General features: G+C 32.9%; 2 protein-coding genes across 4 annotated transcripts; one reads left to right on the top strand and one right to left on the bottom strand.

The window, feature by feature from the left end:
* Positions 1–1112: 1112 nt before the first annotated feature.
* On the top strand, positions 1113–14169 carry LOC117116955 (RING-type E3 ubiquitin-protein ligase PPIL2-like). 2 transcript variants are annotated; one of them, XR_004446843.1, is made up of 18 exons: positions 1113–1272; positions 1554–1603; positions 2060–2105; positions 2470–2584; positions 2867–2918; positions 3977–4068; positions 4770–4935; positions 6184–6284; positions 7059–7103; positions 7534–7609; positions 8282–8388; positions 8781–8870; positions 9672–9705; positions 10138–10255; positions 10878–11067; positions 12076–12224; positions 12818–13016; positions 13058–14169. XR_004446843.1 is itself a non-coding variant. In XM_033261102.1 (17 exons), exons 1-17 carry the CDS (start codon positions 1241–1243, stop codon positions 12915–12917), a joined length of 1563 nt encoding a protein of 520 aa, XP_033116993.1. In that variant the 5' UTR covers positions 1113–1240; the 3' UTR covers positions 12918–14169. The 2 variants fall into 2 exon arrangements, 1 of the variants encoding a protein (XP_033116993.1); XM_033261102.1 differs by having other exon boundaries at positions 12818–14169.
* Positions 13599–25970, bottom strand: LOC117116956. Of its 2 annotated transcripts, XM_033261103.1 has the most exons (9): positions 25855–25970; positions 24044–24523; positions 22460–22510; positions 20118–20183; positions 19374–19503; positions 18451–18649; positions 17895–18010; positions 17576–17626; positions 13599–15906 (listed from the first exon to the last, which is right to left on the bottom strand). In XM_033261103.1, the coding sequence occupies exons 2-9, from the start codon at positions 24348–24350 to the stop codon at positions 15774–15776; spliced, it is 1053 nt and encodes a 350-aa protein (XP_033116994.1). In that variant the 5' UTR covers positions 24351–24523; positions 25855–25970; the 3' UTR covers positions 13599–15773. The 2 variants fall into 2 exon arrangements, with proteins under 2 accessions (XP_033116994.1, XP_033116995.1); XM_033261104.1 differs by lacking the exon at positions 17576–17626.
* Positions 25971–26139: the final 169 nt, after the last annotated feature.

The raw sequence follows: 26139 nt of genomic DNA on the forward strand, positions 1-26139 counted from the left end.
TGTGTATAAGAGACAGTATATATATATATATATATATATATATATATAAAAGAATATTCACTCATAAAACCTAAATCTTTGATTGAACCATTAACATTAGATTTAAGACAGAGGAACCAACTTATCTCATCACATCTTCTAGCCTTAACAGATTTGAAATTTTTAAAGAGATTTAAAAGCCTATATCACTGATAGTATGGCTCGGTAAACTAATGTGGTTAGCAACTCAGGGAAGCCCTTTTGATGGTGTAACTAATTTGTTTGTAGTTGCCATACATGCCAACATTTTGATAGTGAAAAACGAGAGAATTTGGCGCGAAACGCCTGTGGGGAGAGGGGTGTGTTCCCATTAAATGGGGTGTAACCAGTGGCGTATCTAGAAGTCTTGAAATTGGGGTGCAGATGGGTGGGGGGCGAAGGTGAAGTGGGTGGGGGTGCTCGATGATCAGTTGAGGGGTGCTAATATGCAAAATAAGGTGATTTGAGGTGTTTTTTGGCCGTAATTTTTTGGGGCCGACTGGGGGGGGGGAGAGTAATTTTGGAGGGGCGTGCCCCCCTCGCGCACCCCTATATACACCACTAGGTGTAACCCCCTTGAAGCTTTAGATTTATGTAGGCGTATTATAAATGTAAATCTCATGATTTTAACTTTGTGTATAATTATTCACCGTAAGGTCTGGTGTAGTTACGTCACTATTATGCATTCACAATCTAATTATTATTTACGTTCATTTAAAACAATTATAGACACTGCACAACTCAAGGAGAGGCAATGCTCTCGTCGAGAAAAATATTGAAAGATAACGTAAATATTGAACTTTTCCTTTAATAAGGGTGCCCCTGGGTGTCTCAAAAGGAAGGAAAAATCGTAATTTCCAAACGTAATGATCATATAATATATTTGTATGGTTGTAGGCCTAATCAATTGCCCATTGGTTCTTGGTTAACGTTACTGAAAACAATCAAGCTCAAATTGAATACAATAAATACAGTACATTAAACCAAGGAGGTATAATACCTCCTTGATTAAACAGTAAATTCTAATGTGACGTGAGCTGCCGGTTGGTTGCTTAAGTTGACGTGTTTTGATTTGAGTTGACGCAGTAGGAGGCGTTTCAACACGAGAGAGCAGCTCTCTTTGCGGAGCTAGCTCTAAGCTGAGGGTGGAAAACGAAAGGGCTAAGTAGGACAAGAAGTAACCTTTTATTTTCGGTATTGTTTTGTTTAAACAACGACCGTCATGGGGAAACGACAGCATCAATCTGATAAGATGTAAGACATATAAGCAAAGTTATCATTTTTACTTGACGTCGGTCTAGCCTAAGAACCTAATTTTGGTTTCTACCCTCTTTGCCAAATCTAGGCCCAGCCCTAGGCGAGACCTAGAATTGTTTGTGTTTTTCTTGTTAGGCAGCTATATGGGCTTATATACCCACCACCAATATTTGAAGAAAGGAAGTGATCTTTTCGATGACAATATGTGAATAATCATTTGCAATTATTATTATATTAAAAAATAGAAGTCTTTAATAAATGTTTTTGAATATATCCAGGTATATTACATCAAAAGAATGGACCAACCTATTTGGTGGAAAGAAAAAAGGTAAGAAAATAGGAATATGGACCTATTTAATTATGGCATGATAATACTATATAGTTAGTCCTAGGCCTATGCCTATAGTTTATAGTAAGTATAATTGTAATCATATTTTAATTGTTTGCAGTAAATGAATTGCCACATTTGCTTGAGTTTAAATCTTGTAATAAATAGTGATGTAGGGCTATTTCCCTAAGCAGACCATATTTTACAGAGTCTGGATAATTATCATAATCACTGATTTTGTCATCAATATCAATAAAGTATTTACATGCTAAAGTACAAACTAACACTAATGGTTAATGGCTTTTATATTTTTATTAACACCAGTATGAAATGATATGATAAACTTATGCTATCAGAGACTGTGAAATTATTTCAAGATTTTATATTTTATGATAGTTATTAATTTCAAGTTACACCACAGTATTTTTTTTATATTTAAAAATTTTGTTTTCATAGGAAGTGGGAAGTCAGACTTCAAACGCTTGCCATTTGATCACTGCAGGTGAGTCAGGAGTGTATGTCTATTTGTGTTTATTTATGTTGATATATTATCACATACATCCACACTGTACACATTGTCATATATCGTCAGATATTGTTACATTTATTGTCACTTACATCGTTACAAACATCTTTCAAACATCTTTAAAACATCATCACTACAGCAAAGATGGGGGCAGGGCCAAACACACAAACAAAACAGCTCAAAATAGTCAAACATTTTACTTTTTTCTAGGTTCCATGGGCTTAAATATGAAATTGAATAGAAAATATAAGAAATTTGTAAAATTTGACTCCAATTTTCTAGACACTGTTTTAATAATAATTTTATATTTTTTGTAATATCTTCTTCATTGTTATTTCAGCCTTTCACTTCAACCATTTGAACATCCTTATTGCACTAAGGAGGGTGTGATCTTTGACCTTACAAGCATCCTTCCATACTTGAAACGTTACGGATTGAATCCCATCACAGGAGAGGTGAGAATATTATATTATAATAGAGTTGTGGTATTATAGTGAAGGTGCTCATCTTGCCATCGTACAGTCCTAGGTTCAATCCGTATATGTATTTTTTGCCTTCCCATGCATCATATTTTGTAGTTTATAAATAGACTAATAATATTCAATTCATTTTAATTAAAACTTATTTAAATCCATAGATCCATCCTTTGAAAAGGAGACAAATATATCAAATTCTAATCATTGTTTTTTTTTATTAGCATGCAGAAATATAATGAATCAATTGTCTCTATGTTTTAGCAAATGGACACCAAGGGTCTAATCAAGTTGAATATTCATAAGAATTCAAATGGTGAGTTTTAAGTATGCAGTACTTATGAGGTCTCTAAAAAGAGTACCTGTATTGTGAATTTAAAAATCTTAATGTTGCATTGCAATGCTTAAACAAATCTAAAGTTAATATACTAGTATAGCTCATATGAGGCAGCCTAAATACATGTTTTCCTCTAATTCAAGTTCCCTCCAAATAATGACCACCTCTAGTTAAAGACCTCTTTTTGTGGTCTTAAAATGAACATTTATGCTTTATTTTATGATAAATATTGTTCTAATTGGAGACCAAACCTGCTAGAGACGATGAACACACCAGTCTCAAAAGCGGTCTTGGAGGGAGACCTGTATAAATTTTCCCTAACCATTATCAGTAGGAGCATATGGTACACTGGTAAGTCATTGGCCCTCCAATAAAAATATCAGTGGATCTTGTCTATTTTGCCTCTTTGGGCAGCCTGCAGGGAACTTTATCCATGATTGTCCCTCCCCTCAACGAGTGCAAGATTGTACATGTTAGGTTTGAATGCTAACGGTAACATTAGAAAATACTCTGCCAGTGAGCTGAATATTTTTTTTTTTTCATGTAAGTTAATGTCTGGAAGAATTAGTATGCCAAATAATAATAAAACTGGAGATTTAGAAGCTCTTTTCTGCCTTGGATTTTCTGAAAGTGGATTTCATGTAGTTAGAATTGTTTTTTTGTGATGTGTGCCATTTAATATATTTATATTCATTATTGCACTGGACTAAATTCGCAATAAAGAAGGAAATGTTCATAATTGTACCTTGTGTTTTGATTACAATAAAGTTATCTGTATCTGTGTTAATAATAAAATGAACAAGATAATGATGTGAAACATATACTGTATAGGCTTTTAATATAAGACCAACATTTATTACTATTATTATTATTATTAGTACTAGTATTATTATTATTATTAATATTATAATCATCATCATTGTTATTATTATTGTTGACAGCAAGTTAAGCATTGTACAGTCATATCCTCTCCTGTTCTTATTCAATAATCAATCAATCAATAAATCAATCAATCAATTTCTGTATTTATTCATTAGGGAAGTACCATTGTCCAGTTACATTCAAGGTTTTTACTGACAACTCCAGTATTGTGGCCATCAAAACAACTGGTAATGTTTATGCACAGGAGGTAAGAAATGCTTCTGTCCGTTCCTGTTTTAGCAGTGTATTAGTAGCCATATGACTGTAGGAGCACCACCAGTGATATCCCTGTAGGAGCACTATTGATATACCTGTAGCAACAGATATTCCTACAGCAGTAGTGATTAGTAAGGCATTCATATAGCAACAGTAATATCTCTGTAGTGATATAAGACATACCTGTTATAAAAGCAATATATTGTACTTGTAGCAGTAATCTTTCTGTAATAATACTGTAATATTACTTTGGCGGTATCTGAGCAAGATGTATCCTAGCAGTGATATTCTTGTAGCAACAGAGACATACATGTAGCAGCAGATACAGACTGTAATAGCACTGTGTCAGCAGTGGTGTATTTCTAATAGTAGAGAAATAGCTGTTGAAAATCCCATTGTATTCCTCAGCTGCAGTAGCTTCATTGCTAACTCAATGTAGCATCATTGATAACCCTGTATATCTGAGTGTATCATCACTGCTAACCCTGTATAACATCATTGCAATCTCTGTAGCAGCAATGTCTTCTAAGCATTAACCCTTGAAGAATATGTGAAACGATGTAGTGTAGTACTTCAATATGTATTTGTTATATAACATGTGATTGTAAGTTCAAGTGTATAGAGGATACCAAGATAGAAGACAGCGGTATCATGTACTGTATAAATATAGCATTACCTTCATTATGGTTGCAGGCTGTTGATCAGTTAAACATCAAAACAAAGAACTGGAAAGATCTTTTGACAGATGAAGTGTTCACACGAAAGGATATCATAACATTGCAGGATCCGAATGATTTAGAGAAGTTCAACATCTCTGCCTTTCATCATGTGAAAAACAACATAAAAACAGAAACAGAAGGTTGGTTCCTCATATCTTATCCCTTTCAATATCTTGTTTCCCCACCTCCCTTTGTCTCCTCCCTCTCCTTGTCCCTTTACTTGTCCCTCTCCCCTTTGTCTTTGACTTCCCTGTCATTGTACCTACCTTTCATGTCACTTTGCCTGGTCCTTTCCCTCCCTTGTCCCTCTTCTGTGTATCTCCCACCTCTCCCTTGTCCTCCATAGTTTCTGTGACGTATTAATTAGACTCTGCATTCACTACTTTTATAAGCATTTTTGTTAGTATTTGTGCAATAGTTGGTTATTCTTTTCCAACAAATACATTATTGATTATTCTAAAAAATACTATTAATGATAAAATTATCAACCCTTGTTGTCAGTACAGGCTTATGGTAAAGTGATATGGTGCTTGAGGCAAGTAACTCAATAGGGTGTGGGTTCAATTCCTAGCTTAATCTCTTCTGAAAAATGTAAACACATTCTAAAAATTCTGTATTAGGAGAGCATGGGTAATGTAACCATTACATATTTTTGTCTACTTTGTATAGAGTTGCATACATTTTTTATAATAATATTTTATTGTACAATGTGTTGATGTTGTATGGCAAATAAAGTGATATTGAATATATTGTATTGTAAATTAACCAGCCTAATATTGTATGCAGCAATTATATTAAAATAGTTTTATTGTTTATATATATCACCGACACACCATTCAAAACCCGATACACAAACCACAAATACACTTTAAACACCCCCAAACACAGAAACAGCACTGTACTCTCCAAATACGTATGGAAATTAAAAGACAGCAACACACCCTACAATATCAAATGGTCTATTATCGACAGAGCATCGGCTTACTCCCCAAAAACAAAACGCTGCAACCTATGCATAACCGAAAAACTTCACATAATATATATTCAGACAAACAGTCAATACTAAACAAAAGAACCGAGCTATTGTCTAAATGCAGGCACAACAACAAATACTTACTTAAAAACAATTAACTCATTTGCATTGTTACCTGTTTTAGCATTCATATACTCGCACAATCGTTGTATTCTCTCACTCCTGAAGATTGCATTAGCATGAAACAGTCTGGGGTGGAGTGATTATACCCAGTTCTACAAGTTCTACATTTTCAATATTTACGCTCTGCATTATATGTGTATCGAGCACTGTACGTTGCTAGTATTGCCAACTACATTTATTCATTATAATAATGTCTGTAAGTATTATTTCAAGTTTTTTTATTCTTCATTAGAGGAAAGGAAAGCTAAAGGAGGATCAAAATATTACTTGAATAAAACAAATTCAGAAACTGAAGATATTCTGAGTGAACTTTATAGAGATTATAAGGCACCGGTAAGTACTTTGTTTTGGGAATGTTATCATTATTTTAATTTATCATTAAAAGTATTAAAATATTTGTTCACATTCAACAGCCACTAGATAAGTAAATGCAGCACAGCATATCTCAGTCACAGAACTGGCGGCTTTGCATTGTTTTTACCATGTAGGCTGAGTTAGTACTGAAATGTGTTAGGTGAAAAACGAAAATTGTGTTTTCACTTTTTTTTGACCATGTCATATCATAGGAGGGTGGTCTTTTTTCATTATAAATTATAATATACATTTAAATTTGGGTACTCTAATGTGTAAGTTTGTAGTCTTCTTTGGCAATTAATTTTATGTTTATAAGTCTGGGGTACAGATACAGAACAATAATTTCACAGTTTAGGTTATCTTGCCATAATTTGATTATTGAAAAGCTACGACATATGAATATTGACAGGGTACATAGAAATTGTTTATTGTATGATTCTTCGAATTTAGAAGATGAAAGTCATTTCCTTTTTTCTGTCCATTTTATATAAAAAAAACATTCGGAAAAAATATATACCTAACTTAAATGCACATGCATTGGGAAATATATTTTTAATAGATTAATTGATTAAATTTAGAAATTTATTTAGAAAAAAATCATTTATTTTATTAGTTTGATTTTATTGTGAGAAATGGGCCGGAGGTCATTTTTTACTGAAATAAAAGAAACTTGAACTCTGTTTATCCAATATTATATTCTTCATAGTTTTATTATATTTTTAAAATCGTGTTTTAATCCTTTGTCTTTTGTAGGAAAAAAAGGAGGAGAGTGTAAAGAAAGCAGATTCATTCAATGCTGTATGTACCGCTTACCATTGATTTTTTTTATGCAATATATTCTCTTAATCAATCAATTTATTTAATTAATGGGAAAAAAATAACAGTAACGATAACATTTTATTTTGAGCATAATTATTTTCCATTAATTTGGGATCAAATTTAGAAGTAAATTTTTTACACTTAAATGAAAGTACATATTTCATTCTAATTCTTATATACATGACTTACCATAGTATTCATGACCACTATATACATGATTTACTTCAATATTGGCTTGTTTTTTGTTTACATCTAACCATAAACTGGTAATAGCATAAGCAGTAGTACCTGATGATGACGTCTACTCATCGAAACATGTCGATTAAAAGCTGTATATATTTTATTAAGATGCATTACTGCATTGGTATTAAAAAGTACATATATGTTTTTGTTGTCTTTATATATTTAGGCTCATTTTAGTACTGGTATGGTGGCTGCCGGCTTCACATCAACTGCCATGACTCCTCAAACTCAACATGAAGCTGGTAAGCAATTAGATTATGAATTTGATTTAAAATGTTCATTGTTGTTATCATAAATATTAGATGGTACTAAAATGTATCTTATTTTACATCTTATTGTGCTGTAGACAAAAAAGATATCTTTCACAAAATTTATATAGGCATATAATCTCTCCCCAAGATTTTTACTTCTGATTCCAAAGCCAGACATTTTATTGTACTGCAAGTTTATTAGACCAACAGTGTCTATGGTTAGGTTTGTTTAATAAGCTCACCAATTGGTGAGCTTACTAAAATTCTGATGAACTGCTCTTAATGATTTTAATTTCATCTTGTACCAATTTTTTATAAGGATTACTTTATACAATGCTACTTTTAAGCCTCAAAGCTACCAGTGGTATTTTGTTGCATTTTTGAATGCAACAAAATTAATTATTTTTAAATCTATCCTCACAATTTATCCTCATGTTATTTTCATAGCTTGTGAATTTATGCCCAATTTCATGTCATTACTTGGTGAATCCGTCTGTACATTCTCTTTATTACTTGTGAATTTATTCTCAATTTCTTGTCATACTAGTTGTAAATCTATCCATAAATTATCTTCATTTCTAGTTATAAATCTATTCTCACATTTTCTTCATTAATTGTTGTAAAGCAATCACCACACATACATCATCTTTTACCTTTTCACAGCTGTGATTGATGAAGACATTATTCGGTATGAAAGGGTTAAGAAGAAGGGTTATGTTAGATTGACAACTAATAAAGGAACACTCAACCTTGAGCTTCATTGTGATATGGTAAGTTTATAATGGCAACCTCATTTCTGCACATAAAATATGTTCTACAACAGAATACTAGGAATTTAATTGTTGCAAAAGCCAAAATGCTGAATTTAAAAATGTGAAGGAAAAAGATTGTGGATAGAGTAGTGCATACATTGATAGAAAGAATATTGCAAATGAGTATATGAAGAAAATGCAAAATCTTTTAGAAGTTGGATGGCAACAGATTAATGTTTGTTTTTTATGTACACTTAACTAACAAGGAAGTTTTTATTAAAATAGTAATAAAATTATATAATAAAAAAATATTATAAAAGATTATTTTACATGTTAATTTACAAGTAAAATTATAGGAATGTATGAGGAAGAATATAAGAATACATTTTAAAATGTAAGTGTTTTTTTAGGTACCAAAAACTTGTGAAAACTTTATGAAACACTGTCAGAGTGGGTATTACAACAACACAGTGTTCCACCGGTCTATCAAGAATTTTATGGTAGGTATAAATTATTTATTTCAACGTTTTTTGCTTCATTTTAAAATAAAACATGCTATACAAGAGTACATCCAAAGAAATGTTAACTTTTACAATGCAACCTAATAAATACATTATAATATTAAATGACAGTTGAGAATATCTATCTAATTATGCAACCTCAATCAAATTATTGTTTTCCACTTTTCTATGTGAAAGGAAAGTTTGCCTTGTTTTAAAGAAATTATTTGCTCTACTTTCTCTAGGAAGATTATATCTTTTTTGAAATGATTAAAAGTTGGCATTTTATCAATATACTTACATTTATAAATAAAATGTTTTCCATAGAATATTATTGTATTAATAAAATCGTTCCTTGTTTGACATCCAAAACAAATGTCTAGAAGTGAAATTGGCATAGAAATATATAATTCAATAAGCCATTCCAGAATGTTTGTACAACTGAACATTGAAAAAACAAGTGAATAAGATTCTGATCCTCTTTTAGACAAAAATCACATCTAGGTGAACTACTTATACCTATCCGAAACAGTAATTTATTAGTTGCAATAATTTATTAGTGAATAAATTAAAAATTTATATATTACTACATTAATTAAAAGAAACTGAAATAATGAGAGAGGTGGTGTGTGCAGGGAATGTAAAACATCATATTATGTCCTTTAAAAGCATTTTGAATCAAATAAAAAATCTATGCTAAAATCAATGCTCTGTAACATGTGCACTAAACAGTGAAGGACGATAATTCATATAATGGCAATTTTTGATGACATAAATTAGTTTTATTATTATATTAAATAGATTCAAGGAGGTGATCCCACTGCAACTGGAAAAGGTAACAATGTTTTTACAACTCTTTAAATAATGCAATATAATTTATGGCTTATGTGGTTAAGGCAACATTGTTTACCTAAATAGGTTGTTTTGATTCGATCACATTGGTACATTTTTGGGCAATGGTTAACGATAGTTGTAAACATGGGTTGTGGCTGTCAAATTTCATTGTCAATGACATGACAGCATTAACAACTAGCATCTTCATCATTAGTCATTGTCTGAAGTGATAAGAACAGATTGGTTTCTATTGCTTAAATGTGATTTCTATAACTTGAATGTGATGGCCGGGCATTGTACCGCGCCTTTTCCATTGGATACACAGTACTAATCCCGAAAAAAGGAAAGCATGTGAATACATTATATATTTGTGAATGTATTATACATGTGAATGTATTATATAATTAATTTTCTTGTATGTTCATCTTTTAAGGAGGAGAATCTGTATGGGGAGGAACTTTTAAGGATGAATTCAAACCAAATCTAACTCACACCGGACGTGGGATGCTAAGTATGGCCAACTCGGGTCCAGACACCAACAAGTCACAATTGTAAGTCTTAATATTCCTACTCTTCTATTTTATTATTTCATTATAATGGCTGTTTGTTAGAGTAATATAAATTTATTGAAAAACCTGGAAGAAATCATCGAGGAAGCTACTAAATTAAACAAAGTGAAAAATATAACAGTGAAAAGATCATAAGAATTTATTCCAACATAATATCAGATATACGGGACCAATATTCTGGAATGCACTCCCAGTCAATAATAATATAAGTTGTATATAACATTGGTATAGTGAATCATGTTGTATCAGTAATTAAGTAGTTGTATTTCAGCATAATTTTAAATATGTATTTAACAAAAATAAACAGCAGGGTATAGACACAATAATAATATTTAATGACCCTAATCAACATGGGTTTTATTCCAAGAAAAGATATTAAAGAAAAGATAGATTCCGAGATGGATATCTTTAATTGAACGTGGTATTAATATTGTATCAATTATTTTTGAAAAAATGATGAATATGAAGTGCACTTATGTATATGGAAATAAAGATATGATAATATTTAAAAATGTGAACACACATTTGTATAATTTGCATTGTGATTTACTTATAAATTCCATTATGAAAAAGCTGAAAAAAATGTTCACCATATTATCTCCAGTTTCCTGACATACCGGTCATGCCGTCACCTTGATGGGAAGCATACAGTGTTTGGTCGAGTGGTTGGAGGTCTGGATACATTAACTGTTATGGAGAAAATTAAGACAGATTCCAAAGACAGACCTACTGAAGAGATTAAAATTGAAAAAGCCACTGTATTCGTTAATCCGTATGAAGAGGCTGACGAACAGGTTTGTTGTTGTTTAGTATTCAAAAATGTATTGGTCCTTTGTAGGTCTTAATAATTTTAATATATTCTTAATCATTGTAAAAGGGGTCCAAAATCTTCCATGAGGACTCTCACAGAAATAGTGATGGCGTCCGCCACTCCTGCGAGCAAGCAAGAATCTCCAGTAAAACAACCAACCTCCCACAAATTCATGATATTTGTTTACTACTGTATTATCATTTTGTCTCCCGGAAATCAGTGCCGATGAGTTTCAACAACATGTATCAAAATAAAATTAGATGTATTTAAGAAAGCTGAATTAACCAGACCTCCCGAAAGTGACTTCTTCCAAATTGTGACCCCTATAAAAAATGGAATGAGCCATACATTTGGAAGCTTCAGATTGTTTTTTATTTGATAGAGGCATTTAAATGAGAGTGGCTCTTGTTACAATTTTTTGGAGAAGTGGTTATGTTATCTATTATTTATCCTCTTAACATAGTACTTGTGTTATACATAGGCCTATCAATGTTAATGTTATTGTTTGTTTGTTTGTTTGTTTGTTTTGATTTTGAATCCAAAGACAAATACATAGAAATACAAAAACGACTGGATTCAGGATGGCCCAATTAGTCCAAAGCAGATGGATTAGTTTCCATTGGGGTCCTGGCATAAAATTAAAAAAAAAAAACAAACATTCACATTTGTATTTGGAGAAACTAGGCCTGGCTTTATCAATTTTTCAGGTCATTTAATAGATGTTGTTTTAATTTACGTTTAAATGTGTGTATACAGTATTGTCAAAAATTGTCCCAAAATCACTGTGAACAATACTAATGGAAGCAACACCATTCCCAAAACCATTTTATGAGTATCACTAATTTGTTTACAGAATTTAATCATTGCTATCATGATCATATAGTCTTAAAGAACATGTCAAATTTAAAGAGAATTTATGTTTGATTACTGCCAACCTCCAAATAAACAAAGGTGGCAAGATGTTTATGATCGTTATTTTATTATTTCTCAGTTGGCAAAAGATAGACAACGGGTAAAGGATGAAGAAGAAGCAAAGAAAGCTGGGCCTTCAAAACCAGTTACCAAAGAATCAGATAAACCAGTGGTGTATCGATCTGGTGTTGGTAAATACATATCTGGGTCAAGTGGGTGGCAAAACAGGTAAGATCTGTTTAACTAATGTACCTAAAAAATTTGGCAATAATACCACACTCCATATTATCATAATATTCTGTCTACTGCCCTCTATGATATGTAGTGATTTTGGTAGTGAGAAATAAAGAAAAATGGCGAACTGATGTCGTGTTGTCATAATGTATTTTTTTTTTTTTGCTAATATAAGGCATAAACTTGACTGACCTAAAATTTGGAAATCTTGTTTTTTTTATTAAAAAAAAAATATTTTATCCCCAAGGCCTAATGGAAATTTCAGAAAAAGCCTACTGCTACCTTGAAATTGCCAAAAATAAGATATGTATATTTCTTCCTAATTATGTAAATTCATAGCATTTAACCATCCCATTACTATTTTTTTCCCGTCCTCCTGACGATCTTAAAAAAATAATTTTGCGAAACAAGGTATAAACTTACTGTTACCAGTCAAAAGGCTGGCGAGGTTGATGATAGTCATTAAGCCTTTCTTTAATTGCTTGGGCAACATTAAGTTTTTTTAGCCTATTAACAAATGATAAAAATAATAACAATGGTGATAACACGATTTAAAGATGCCTAATAATTACTATTTTCTTTTCTAGTAACAAGAGGGAAGCTGATGAAACAACCCCAATAAGCACTAGCACCTCAAAGAAGAAAGTTAAATCTTCCCACGATCTGACAGACTTCAGCGGCTGGTGAAAATAATAATGTGAAATTTAATATTAATAATAAAACAACAAAAATATTGGACTTTACATTGAGCACTTTATCTTCTTAAATCCGATTGCCAAAATTCTGATAGAGGATATCTCAGAGATGCCAGCACTCACCATCTCTGAGATAGAGGATATCTCAGAGATGGTGAGTGCTGGCATGTATCCTCAGGAGCTATTCTCTTAACAAGACTACTATAAAGAGCCATTCAAGACTAGCATTTAAGAACATCAAACAAAAGTGTCCTACATGAAGACACAAGCATATATTACCATAGAATTGACCTTAATAACAGTTTCCCATTACATATTGAAGGGATACATATCAGCTCCTAGTGGCTGATCCATGAAAGGTGGTAGGTTGGGGGTTGCATCCAAAGCACCAATCTATGATTCAAAGAGGGGGTTTGGGATAGGTGATCACTTCAATATAGGCATAATTATTTATTAAATACATATTTTGGTTGCTACCAAGGACAAGTTCCCCTTCACCTTTCCCTAGATCCGCCACTAGTTCCGGTTGATGCAGTGAACTGTGTATCAATCATACAGTAATTATAAATGCAGTTTTGTGTCTCCTTTTCACTTGAATAGTATAATTTTAATGTTGTTCAAAATACTGGAAAGAGGCTTGTGAAAATTGCCATGTAAAAAAATAGACAAGATATTTTTAGTCTTGCATTTTGCTATTTTAATTACTTCACACACATTTAAACACAACAATACACTAAGTTAAATACAATCAGATCATGTTCTTAATATCTTACAATTTAGTAAACTGGCAAAAAGCACCAACAAAAAGAAAGCCTTAAACTATGTTTTACTATTTACTGTATTTTAATTGTATTTGCATAAGCATACAATATGGTCTGGATTTTCTGTACTAAAGTGAACTCAATTGACTTAAAAGATTGCATTAAACATAATGTGGTTTCTACTATAGAGATCTTTAGTCTGAGGGAGTTAGAGATTCTGAATATCTACATCAACCACTGAGCAGCGATTCTGTTAAAATGAACTTAAAATCAAATTTAACTTATGTTCTTTAAATTTGTCTAAATCTATTTAGTTTTTTTTTTTTTGCAAATAATAAATATTCATATCAATATGTCATCTGTTGCAGTTAGGCATTAGCAGCACTAAAGCCATGAACCAGCAATGTAAATATTTATACGATTGACAATATTTTATTGGTGTTTTTGTTTGAAAGCACTGAAATAAATAAATATCTTCACAAATGTTCATTTTATTTCATCTACTTATTTGTAAGAAATATATGCTTTACTATTATTTATTTCATCTTGCATTAATTTTTAGATAGCTTTTTTTCTTAACATGGTTCTACTGTACTGCATTTTTGGAACTTTTTGTTTATTGTCCAATTTACAAATAAAATATTTTACATAAACCTTTTGTTTATCTACATAAATTTACAAATACTTTGGTTTTACCTAATAATTCAGGTGTCCAGATTCTAATCCTGTGTACTAAATAAAACATTTAAAATAATATGATAAAAGAAATATTGCTAAGCTGCTGAATTTCTATAACTAAATAATATTTTTTAAAAAACCCATGGAGATATGAAAATGAATTCATCCATAACAAAGTAAATTTGAGAAAAAAAAACGTAATACTAAGCTGCTGATTGGCCAAAACTAAATAATATTAAGAAAAATATTTTAGAGTTTTACAAAATGAAAATGAGTGAAATTATCTTTTCTTTTTTAACACAAGTTGTGAAGAATGCCTCACAAATGCATGATACAATTATTGTATATTGATTAAAAACAGCACATTTTTGGCCTCCATTAAAAAATATTAAGTCCACTACTGTAGTAATAATACAGTGAAGCTCAACATCTGGGACCCTTCATGCTCTATAAGCATATTTTTAAGGAGGCTTGGAATTAATGGTTCTTTGCAAGATTGAACACATTACTGTAGCTGAACTAGTAAAAGCATGCTCCACATTAATATTAAAATGTTTATACTGAGTTCATGAAACATATGAATCACAAATATTCTTTCACATTTGCTAGAAAAGCTTTTACACTATAAATACCAAAAATATTTTTTTGCATTCAGCATATATTATATTTTTAATAATTAGAAAATAATTAAAAAGTAGTTGATAGTAATTGTTATTGTCGTGATGGAATAGATAACAACTGGATTTGCGTCAGGAGAAACATGTATAGGTGTAATTTTGCCCTACCTGATATAGAAATGTACTGAATACTCAGTATGTTTGAAAAAAATTGCGAAAAAAATTGCAAGTTCTCGGGTGGGACTCAAACCACAAGCCTGGCATCATACTTCAAGACCACCGATGTTGCGCCTGATGGCCAGGGTTGAATTCGAGTCCAAGTAAGCAGCAGGTTCTGTAGTGTTGATAGTAATTGTTATTGTCGTGATGGAATAGACAATAACTGGATGTGCGTCAGGAGAAACATGTATAGGTGTAATTGTTTTCAAACGTACTGAGTATTCAGTACATTTCCACCTATATATAAAAAGAAGTTGTTATGAAGAGAAATTTACTGATATTAACAAAATGACATCATTATTGACAGTAAGACTTGATAAAGACATCATCGCCAACATAAATCTACTCTGCGTATAACCAAGCCTACTAAATCAGACGAGAATTTAAAACATGATCAAAAAGATTTGCATTTAAAATTTAGATATGATAATAAATAGACAAGGTATATAATATCAAGGAACATGAAAAATTCTGCTTTAAAGCCATAATAACTTTATTGTTTACATTATTATTCCATGATTAAGAATCTCTCTTCACTACAAAGATTGAATTATGTTCGCAAGGCTAAAACATTTAGAAGGAGACCTGGGTGTGTTTCTGTCTCTTGATGGCCTCCACCCTTCTCTGCCTCTCTGCTACTTTGTTGCCGTGTGTCTGGGGAAGGGGAGGTAGTGATATTGTGTCCTTCTGGAATGCTGCATCAGGTCTGAAACAAAAATGATTATTGGATTTAGAACAAAGTAGAACCAGATCTTAATGGAGCTATGCCCCTAATATGGACACATTTAAGAGGACATCTGTATATTTATATATCTGTCATTTTTACATTGAGTACAAAAAATACTCTTTTCGGTGACCCCCACTTTGTCATTTTGGGATTATCATTTTATCTTTTTAATTGTACAAGTCTACACTGTCAAGGCCATCCACCTCCCACTAAAGCGTATGTTTTGTACTCGTGTGAAAATGATGAAAGTAATGGATGGTCCCTAAGCTATTTCTGCAATTTAATAATATAATACAGGCATCCCTCCAATTAAAGATCACTAGGGTGTCCTTAGTCTTTAGCAGCTTTGGTACCTAAATGAAGAAAGTGATCTGTAATCTAATTGGAGGTGGTCTATAATTAGAGGTGTCTTTAATTAGAGGGAGACATGTACACTAACCGCGCGAGCCAAATGGCCGAGCGGTTAAGGCAGGGGCACCGTGATTATAGCCAAAAATATCGGCACAGGTTCGCGGCCAGCTCGCTCCTATAGTTCTGGTGGTGGAACAAGTCTTCTCAGATAAGGACTATAAACCGTAGGCCCAGTGTACACAAATGCTCATGTGCACTTTAAAGAACCCAGTACATCCTTCGAGATGAGTAGGGGGTTACCCCGGTGTACTGGTTCACTCGGCCAGTTTACTGGCTGCGGTGGACATGAAGTGACCCTCAGGGGAGAAGAAAGTTATTGGCAAGTGTTTATCTGCGCCATAGAAATCAATCTACTACTACTAACCTACTATTATCATTATTACAGTATTATGATTCTTGGTTGTCAAAATAACAATGTCAAATTACGAGAGACTTAGAAATGCTCAACTGCAGAGGTAGGCGGGAAGTTCAGAGTCCATTACCCCCTTAGTGTGAAAGACAAATATTTATAGAAAAGTATATCAGTACTCTATATTATTACATACAAGATAACAGAATTGGTTAACAAAGACCAATAACCCAAAGATAACCTATAGATGAAACAATTACAAAACCTTTAACTACTAAATTGATTAAAAATGACATGAATAAAAATACCTTGAATAAAGTAATGGTCCTTGCACATTAAAACCTATTTTATTTTCGACTATTTATATTTGACAAAAGCATTTATCAGTATAATATTACTAGCATTTTATGTTGGTATACAGTTAAGATACCTAATAAACAATCCAAAATATATGACAAGATAGCCATACAAGAAAGCAAAACACCATAGCATTTAAGTTGTATCAAGATACAATTAAGATTATTACAAAGGTTGCTAAGTGGTCATCCATAATTTTCTTTAAAGTAAAAAACAACATACTCTTTTCTGTGATAACCTCCCCCACCAACAAAAAATGTACACAAATAAAATGATGTGTGCAATTTTATCTTTCTTCATACAAAAGTGTATATGCCTACATTTTCAACACTCCCCCTGCTCCACCCCCCACCCCTTACAAATGTGTATGTCTTTTACTCTTTAAAAAAATGATAACAATTATGGATGGCCCCTAAATCAAATCAATATTACTTTGGTTTTATATTTCTAGCACTAGCACAGCAATGAATATAAAAACTATTTATACGGTACAAGAAATTTATGCACATGACAGACATCAATAACTCTTACATTTTCCTGGATTGGTTCTTTAGCGCCACTCGAGGGGACTTTCCTTCTCCTCTATGAGAACATAAGAAAGTTCATTGTTACCACCATGTTGAGTTTATATCCTAAAGCTAATTTAACTACAGTACACACTTAAGACTATAATTTCTTATTAACTTTTCCAGGATTTGTTACAAAATTATTTGATACAAAATGCTATAAATGATACAAACTTTCAGTAAAAGAAAATTCTATCAGTTTACAGTTCCTGAAAAAGTTAAAAATTGTTTTTTTTCCATGAAAAAACAGGACAGGAATATGTACAAATTAAATCTTTACTTACTCGGCAGTGGCAGCGCCCTCTTCTTCCGCCACATATGCCTTCGCTAATAAATACGCATCCGGTGTCCACTTATGTGAGTAAAGAACGTCTTTTAAGTCTGCTTTTAATCTCGTCAACTGTAAGGGAATAGGAAAAACCAAACAAGCTGAATAGGAAGGTGATAGTTCAAAGAAAACTTCATCAATGATGATATTGAAATGTATTTGTTTGTGTGCACTGAATTGTGAAAATTCATTGACCTCTGATTCCTGGTTCAAATCCAATGCTTCTCTACTTGCATTTTAGCTGTGCGGGTGGGGGGAGAAAGGGGGCTGATTGCAAACTACACTAGTGCAACGCCTTTCAGAATAGCCATTTTTGCCGTTGGTCATAGGTGTAGTACCAAAGGATGCAGCACACTCGTTATTAAAACAGCGAGGGACTATCTCCCAGTGTATTGCACAGTTAACTACCAGATGGAACTGATGAATAATACGTCTTTGGATATTCGTTGCACACCGAAAAATCTGACCAACGAAAATGTGTACACAACCTCCCTATTAATATCTTTACATACCTCATAACCTTGCCTTTCATTTACTTCTTGTAGATGCCTAATAATAACCTCACATTCCTCCAGTGTGGGGGATCGGGGAGATGCATCGGTAGGCCGTTGGATTTTGAGTGGATTGGTAGAAACAGGCATAGGGGGGTCTTGGTGAGTCAGACCTCGATGGGGTGGGGTTGTTTGTTGACTGACTTCATTATGTGGTGTCCTAAAGTTAAAGTTACAAGTTGTATTATGGTGAGAAGGTACCTAAATTCAAATTGTGTCATTTTTAAAACAATTCCATTTCCTAGAGAATTATTTTTACCGAGTACTGTTTACTGTTCCATTCTGTAATTGGGGAATGTATGTGTAGGAAATAAAAACAATACATAAATTATATGAACATTATATAAATCACTAATTTACTGTTTTCTTGCTTTGTTTTATTCATATTTTACATTTCTTTTTTGTAACTTACAGTTTACTTTTATGGAGTGGATTTTGTTCAGTTTCATAATTTATTTTGCCATTGTTAAGTATAGATTATATTTATTTTACTAAATTGTTGACTTTTGCGTACTGTACACTGATTATTTTTGTTGTATCTATATTATTTAACTCTTGTGTTTGACTTCTGCTTTCTTTATGCTGTACCGTAATGTGTAATTTATGTTAATTGTAAATAAGGTATCTCACGGCCATAATGAAAAACAGCATTGTATTTGTTGATTTGTGCTTCGTGAATAAAAAAAGTTTTACTACTACTAATAAAGCACTTGCCTCATGTGCCCATATTCATCCCTCTATGCCAGTAAACCTCATTAAATATCCATTCAATGTGTGGAGATACTACGTAACTGATTAAATTCATGACAACTTCGTAAGATAAAAAAGTGTTAAATCTAATTAATAGGCAAATACACTATGTCAAAAGGTATGAGAATACTTGCCTTCTATTGAGAGCTTGCTCCAACATTTGTTGTAGATACGTATTTCTGTTGCGTGCTTCTTGTAGCGCATACCTCAATTCACGCTGCTCCTCTTCTAGGAAACGTGCTTTGAATGCATCTAACGACACAGCTAAAACAAACAATTAGAGTAATCAATTAAGAAAACCTGCTATTTACAGTGCTCTGGTCATAAGAGTTAAATGGCCTTTCATTCCATACTTGAGTGGAATAAATATTTTGACTGACAGTTGCTCAGAATACACAAATCAATGGTATGTTGGTAGTCTATGAGTGGATACTTACCTGGACAAACCGACTCATTGCATATTCCCTCACAAAAGAGAACACCCCTCGAAAATAAAATGGTACAGTCAGTCCTGACTAGGCTTAGTAGTTGAGACAATACTTACAGCCACTACTTCAATGTTTCTTCATTTCAAATGATTTCATAATGTTCATATCATTTTAATGAACATTTCCACTAAGCTCCACCCCTTGGATATTCTTTTCCCACCCCCTCCCCCCCAAAAAAGTAGTGTAAACGAACATAAAAATGTGTGTTTATGGGATAAAACACATGTTTGTTGGACATGCGTGTTTCTAGCACCGTTCTGATTGGTCAGTTGTTGAGTTTGATTGACACATTCTGGATCTATCAAATCTTTAATGCAGTATTGCTTCATGGTTTCATATTTTTAAGGAAAAGGAGAAGGGGAGATGATATTTTGGGTTTACCGTCCTTACCTTGTGCAATAACAGGAACACCTTCATCTGTACTCGCTATTGACTTTAAAGAATCATTACTTTTATCTGCAAAGAAAGAATAAATTATTGAGACCTCGAGGTTGGGATAACCAAACCATTTCCACTGTGCCAAATCGCCTCCAACCACAGAATGTAGCATGTACATTAATGTAATATCAGTCCCCTTAAGTAAAAATAACCTTTTATTTCAAATAAAATATTTTGCAGGCATAAATGGGAACTGGTCTCTGTAGGAATACACCTATCACAAGCATAGGGTAGTGCTCACTAGAAAAAAAAGAACACGCATTCCTTAGGGCATTATCTTACAAGGACAATCCAACAAATATTGATTTAAATTGAAAAGGCCTCAATTAACTGGATTAAAATACCTCTGAATTATTTACTTCGTTCAGAGCTTTGAATCAAATTCTATGAGACAAGAATTAGTGATTTCATGACATGGGCATAACGATGTCATACCGCACTCAAACAAAATATGATTTACAGTACTATTATTATTATTTTCAAAATCTGAAAAAAAAAACCATTTCAGCTTGTTTTACTTAATTTTACTTTGCATTTATTTAGGGAAAGCTAAGGATGAACAAACAGGGATGTCACCAGCTTTTTGAAGTGCCGGTCGGCGATTATTCCGCGTTTTCCGGGGGTGGGGGTTCCACAACCCCCCCCCATTTTCCCGGGGGTGGGGGAGGTTCGCCGTATTCGTGAAAGCTCTTAAAAACCAAAAGGCCTAAGTAAGTCGAGCAGGCCTAGGCCCAAGGCTAGCTGACGCGATTTTTTTTGGCTAGTCCCAGGTAGGCCTAGGCCAGGCCCAGGTAGGTCTAGGCCAGGCCCAGGTAGGCCTAGGCCAGAATTTGAGGAATGCAACAAAACAGATGAAGATGAGACTTACTGTAGGCCTAATTAAATTCAATAGTTGACATGCTTTGTTTTAGATTAAAAAATAATAATGAACAAATCCCTAGGTAAACTAATTATTTTGTTACAATTTGTAAACTGTTGAAATAATAGTGGTGGTCGGGAGCCTGTAAATCCTGGTCGGAAATGTTGAGTGCTGGACGGGCCCGTCCACCGCCGACCAGCGTGGTGACATCCCTGAACAAAGCATTTAATTTTTTGCCTAGTAGCCATCGGGCACTAAATGAAAATATGCAATAAACAGACACTTTTACATTATTATGTGTATCAGGTGTTAAATAGCAATTTAACTATTTTTCATGTGTATAGTATACTAATATGATCGTAAATACAAGATGGACAGAATGTTGAGTATTGAATAATTAAAAATATATTTTCTTTTCATAATATAATTAACAGACACATAAAAAATACATAATTTCCTATATTTTGTAGATAGCATTGGTTGGCAGTTGATTAAGGACAACCAAAGTAATAAAAAGCCTATAATAAATAAGAGAAACAAATTTGTCTTTTATTTCACTTCTCAGTGGAAGTTAACTTTGGTCCTTCAAACATAATGTAATGCTATAATACAGGTCTCCTTCTAATTAAAGCCCCTCTAAATAAAAGACCACCCCTAATTAAAGGCCACTTGGTCCCACATTTACAAATGTCTTTTTTTTTATTATTCTAATTATACACCAAAGGTTACTAAAGACCATAGAAACCTGGGTCCCAAAAGAGGTCTTTAATTGGAGACCTATTGTACAGTTAAATTTTTTAAAGGTTTTCGCAGATTTTACAGTTCATTATTAATGTGGTCTTTTCTAATAATGCTAGAGAATAATTTTGATATGGTACTGACCCTTATGCTTATTGAAAATATAAACATCCCCTTAGCTGTTTACTCTATGATTGGCAATGACTACACAGTGGTTTTCTTTAAATGTATTGCTGACCATGAGAATGTCACCCCTCTGCTAAGCCTTTACTTATGTTGAATATTTTGTAAATTCAAAATGATGCCCTTTGTCATTGATTAGATACACTATTATTCCACTTAGCTAAAAGGACAACACATTGTGAAAAATATTGGACCAAGAATAAACACTTTAAATGGGTTAAATTGAATTGTGCGTTAGCATTCCACAACTAATGCTGGCTTCATTTTAGTGCCTATTCAAATAAGATTAACAACTGGCTTTCATCAACACGTTTATGTCTTAACAATAATTGGATGTAATGGTGGTGACAGATAGGTTGTTACAGTATAAAGACGCTTCATTCATTTCCAGGATTCAACCCCTGTGAGGCAACTTGACTGAAATGATAACTTAGGCCTATTGTTTGACTATCTTGTAATTAATAGCAAATGTATGCAGTTTGAGGTGAAGAAATAGATTTGGCCATCATCTTACCTTTGACAGGTGGGCTGTTTCCTCTCGCCATTATTAGTTTAAAATGAAAATCTGCAAAATAGTTTTTTGCTATAGTTATTCGAAACAAAATAATTGTATCATCTGCTTATCTATGTCTATCATAGTAAGACCCCTGGATCGTGTTTGCCAGATGATCTTTCCTCTACTATACAATTGGATTAGATTGTGAAAGCTACTCTTTAAATAAATAGATATAATAAAATATAATAAAAGATAAGATAAATAGAGATAAATTTAGCTACTTTAGAATAATTTACTAATTAACAGTTTAGTAGTCTATATTTTAAAGTTAACTGTATAAAGTCATAGCTAAAATTATTCACTTTGATATATCCAGCATAAATTTTGAAATTGTTTCCACTTGAATATAGATATATAGAATGTCTTTATTTAATATAACATTAAAAATGTTGCTTTTCACAAAATGTTAGTCTTTTGCAGTTACAATAGGTTGATTTAAGGAGGTATCTATTTAATATATCTCCTTGGTTGATTGACAACTGAACTTATCTGAAATTATCAAGTTTCAAGATCAGTATATCAAAATACATCAAAAATAGTAACAAATCACAAATAATGAATACAAAACATCTAATTGGTCAACTTAGGGGTTAATCAAATATAGGTACCTTTAGCGTTTTAAAGGCAAAAAGGTATCTAGCTGTGTCATTAGAGGCTGCTTTTCTTCAATAATGTTTCGCCCGTATTCTTAAAACAAACTGTAGTCGAACTTCGAACTAGAACTTTATTTAGTGCTAGTTGCAACTTCAACTCCAATTTGTATTCACAAACAACGTAGTCGAAGTTTTAACTAAACTATGACTAAATCAAGTCCTAGTTTTAGTTCAACTGAAGAAGACTGGCAAACCACAACTATCAAACTAACCAATGAAAAGGGCTAACTTTAATAGCAGACGAAATTTTAGAGATCCAGTAACATGGATGAATATTAAGCTGCCGTCTGTGTTTCAAAAAGGTATCTCCTCATAATAGACCATCATTCGCTTATTTAATTTTCTATAATAGTAACTATATTAGTTGTTAACATATTACGATTGAGAATTTGAACAGACACTGAAAATTTGCTTTCTTTGGAGAACTATTATAGTTGAGCCCGAGCGAGGACGGCACTAAATTTGTTATTGTTATGGGGAAGCTAGGTGATCTCAACGCGACAGGATTTCGTGCAAATCAGGAACTATCGCATGTGGCTAGCAAAACATGTTAATTTCTCCTTTTGGAAGCTAAACCTGATGTCTCTTTTGTTTAACACACCGAAGATATATCAAACCTGCGTATACAATCGTTTCTATTCGTTTCACTTTGTTGTGTTGTGTTGTTGGTGGGGAAAATATTTCAAGTCAGCGATTTAGCCTGACCCTACGCTGACTAAAAAAATTGGCCTGCGGAGGTATCATTTTGGTCGAGGTTTGCGTCATTTAGTCGTAGTGCTAGTCGAAGTTTGTTTTAAGAATACAAAATGACGTAATTTTTAAGTTTTAGCTCGAACTATGACTAAAGTTTGTTTTAAGAATACTGAGGTGAAAGTAGCAGCATTCCTACCTTTATTTTCTTGTTTCAAATGGCCAATTTCCTCATGTAAACTTCTAAGCACCTCTTTGTGCTGGTGTTTTAAAAAGTCTATACTTTTCTCAAGGTGTTGTAGCCTAGCTGTTTGATCCATATCACCTGAAACTGAACTAGCTACATCAAAACTGTCCCCTAGCTCTTTAACCTGCCTGGGCGGTGGTAGCACCTGTATCTGGTCACGTAGGAATGGCTTTGGATAGCGTGATTTGTCCAGGGAGTGTATCCTAGGCCACTGTGGCAGATTTTGTAATGGTGGAAGGCTGGATGATGACATTGACATAATTATTGACACTCTTAGAATCAGAATATTCTTCTTTTAAAATTAAATTTATCTTGTTACTGACGTCATCAGCTTTGAATCATATAGTCAGTAAAGTTCAGATGTTTGTTTGATCGACAGCATTTTATCCTTAAATGCGATTAGCACATGATATCCTGAAACACATTTCAAATCTGAAAAAACAAAACAACACTGCTGTAATAATACCATATCACAATGAATGAATGCACACTTCAAATATTTTTTTTTTTTGCACGCTAGATACTTTTGAATGGAAAAACACTAGGACCCCATTCCGCAAACTTTTTAGCCCACAACCCACATTATATATCAAGCACTCATAGGTTGCAGAACGGTTCATTAGAAGAATAGATGCTCAGAAACGCAAACACAGTGATAGCAAATTTTTTTGTACAACTGATTTTTCTAAGACATTAAACAGGGTGTTTGGCTAAGAACTTGGAAACGGCTAACAAAATACAGATTTTCAGATTTAAAATTAGTGTTCAACCCCCTTAGATTGTAAATTAGGCCTTGGCCAATGTCTCAATATGCAAGCAATGTTTTATGCAGTATTTACGATTCCGCACACGTAAGTCTATTTTTCTAGCAATTCTTCACACAAAGTTTTGATGTATCCCCCAAGCAAATAAGATACACATGGATATTCTTCTGAAATGCCATAGTGCATAAAGATAGAATTTGAAAGTCCAAAGTTTCAGGTTAGGTTTAAACCAGCTCCACCAATCATCACCAAGGATTTATGTAAAACCATCAGGAACAATATCAACAGCCAATAAAATACTTTACAATGTGGTAGGGGCCAACACAAAAAAATAAAGGCCAATCTGATAAAATACAAAAAAAAAGTTATTGTAAAAAAAAATAAATAAAAAAAAAATATGGTGGTAAACAAAAAGAATACTCAATAATCACAGGATCTAAATCATTTCCAAATGTAGTTTTAATCAGCCCACCGGTATCGACAAAACTCAATACACACGTCCACACAGGCAACATATACACAATCACTCATTGTGAAATCATTAATTTTCTCTGGCATACATAAATTTGTAACATCACACTCACACAGGCCCAAATGTACATTCCTCAACTCCAGTCTTGCTATGTTATTGAGGATAGGATGGGGTACTATACTAAAGTGCATTAGCGCCCGGTACCCATTTGGTTTACTGTATTGGCTAGTTTGCTGTTAAAATACAATATAGTGTTGCTAGTATTCTTGAAACTACTGAGGGCTAGCTAGGTACTCCTGCACACCTGAATTGCAGCCTACCTCTCCTCCATCATCATTCATGGTATCAATGAAAAAGGCTGCACACCATAATCTCTAGCCTATGTGTGATCCAATCCTCTCAAGTTCACCACCAAATCCTCATCAAATACCATTAATTGTTATATACATTTCATAAAAACAAATTATTAATAATCAAAAATATCATTTTAGACTATATGTTATTGCATTTGATCAAAGAATACTTACGACATCATCTGTTTTGTCACCAAAACACACACTACATCTACACTTTGGTCTCTACTTATCTGTGTGTGATCGTCATTTGATGTGATTGGTATGCATGTTTAATGAGTTGTTGCTATGATGGTTACGCGCAGATAAAGGTCGGGGGTTACCGACGTCGTCGGGTACTATTGTCAATCATTATTATTTTAAGTTGAACATTAATTATTATTTAAATTAATAATCTAATAAATTATATGTCATTATATATTTTATATATATATTAATATATTATAGTATATATAATTG

The sequence above is a fragment of the Anneissia japonica genome, unplaced genomic scaffold (assembly GCF_011630105.1).
Source record: "Anneissia japonica isolate Jap-2015-1 unplaced genomic scaffold, ASM1163010v1 scaffold287943_len491860_cov182, whole genome shotgun sequence".
Lineage (NCBI taxonomy): Eukaryota > Metazoa > Echinodermata > Crinoidea > Comatulida > Comatulidae > Anneissia > Anneissia japonica.

What these genes read in the sequence shown, in the direction of transcription:
- LOC117116955 (XM_033261102.1), top strand. Translation starts at nt 1,241, where the DNA reads ATGGGGAAACGACAGCATCAATCTGATAAGAT. An exon ending in CAGCATCAATCTGATAAGAT is followed by an intron (nt 1,273 to 1,553) that starts GTAAGACATATA and finishes GAATATATCCAG; the next exon opens with GTATATTACATCAAAAGAAT. An exon ending in TCAAGTGGGTGGCAAAACAG is followed by an intron (nt 12,225 to 12,817) that starts GTAAGATCTGTT and finishes TTTCTTTTCTAG; the next exon opens with TAACAAGAGGGAAGCTGATG.
- LOC117116956 (XM_033261103.1), bottom strand. Translation starts at nt 24,350, where the DNA reads ATGTCAATGTCATCATCCAGCCTTCCACCATTACAAAATCTGCCACAG. An exon ending in AAACAGCCCACCTGTCAAAG is followed by an intron (nt 20,184 to 22,459) that starts GTAAGATGATGG and finishes CTTTCTTTGCAG; the next exon opens with ATAAAAGTAATGATTCTTTA. An exon ending in TGTTCCTGTTATTGCACAAG is followed by an intron (nt 19,504 to 20,117) that starts GTAAGGACGGTA and finishes TGTTTGTTTTAG; the next exon opens with CTGTGTCGTTAGATGCATTC.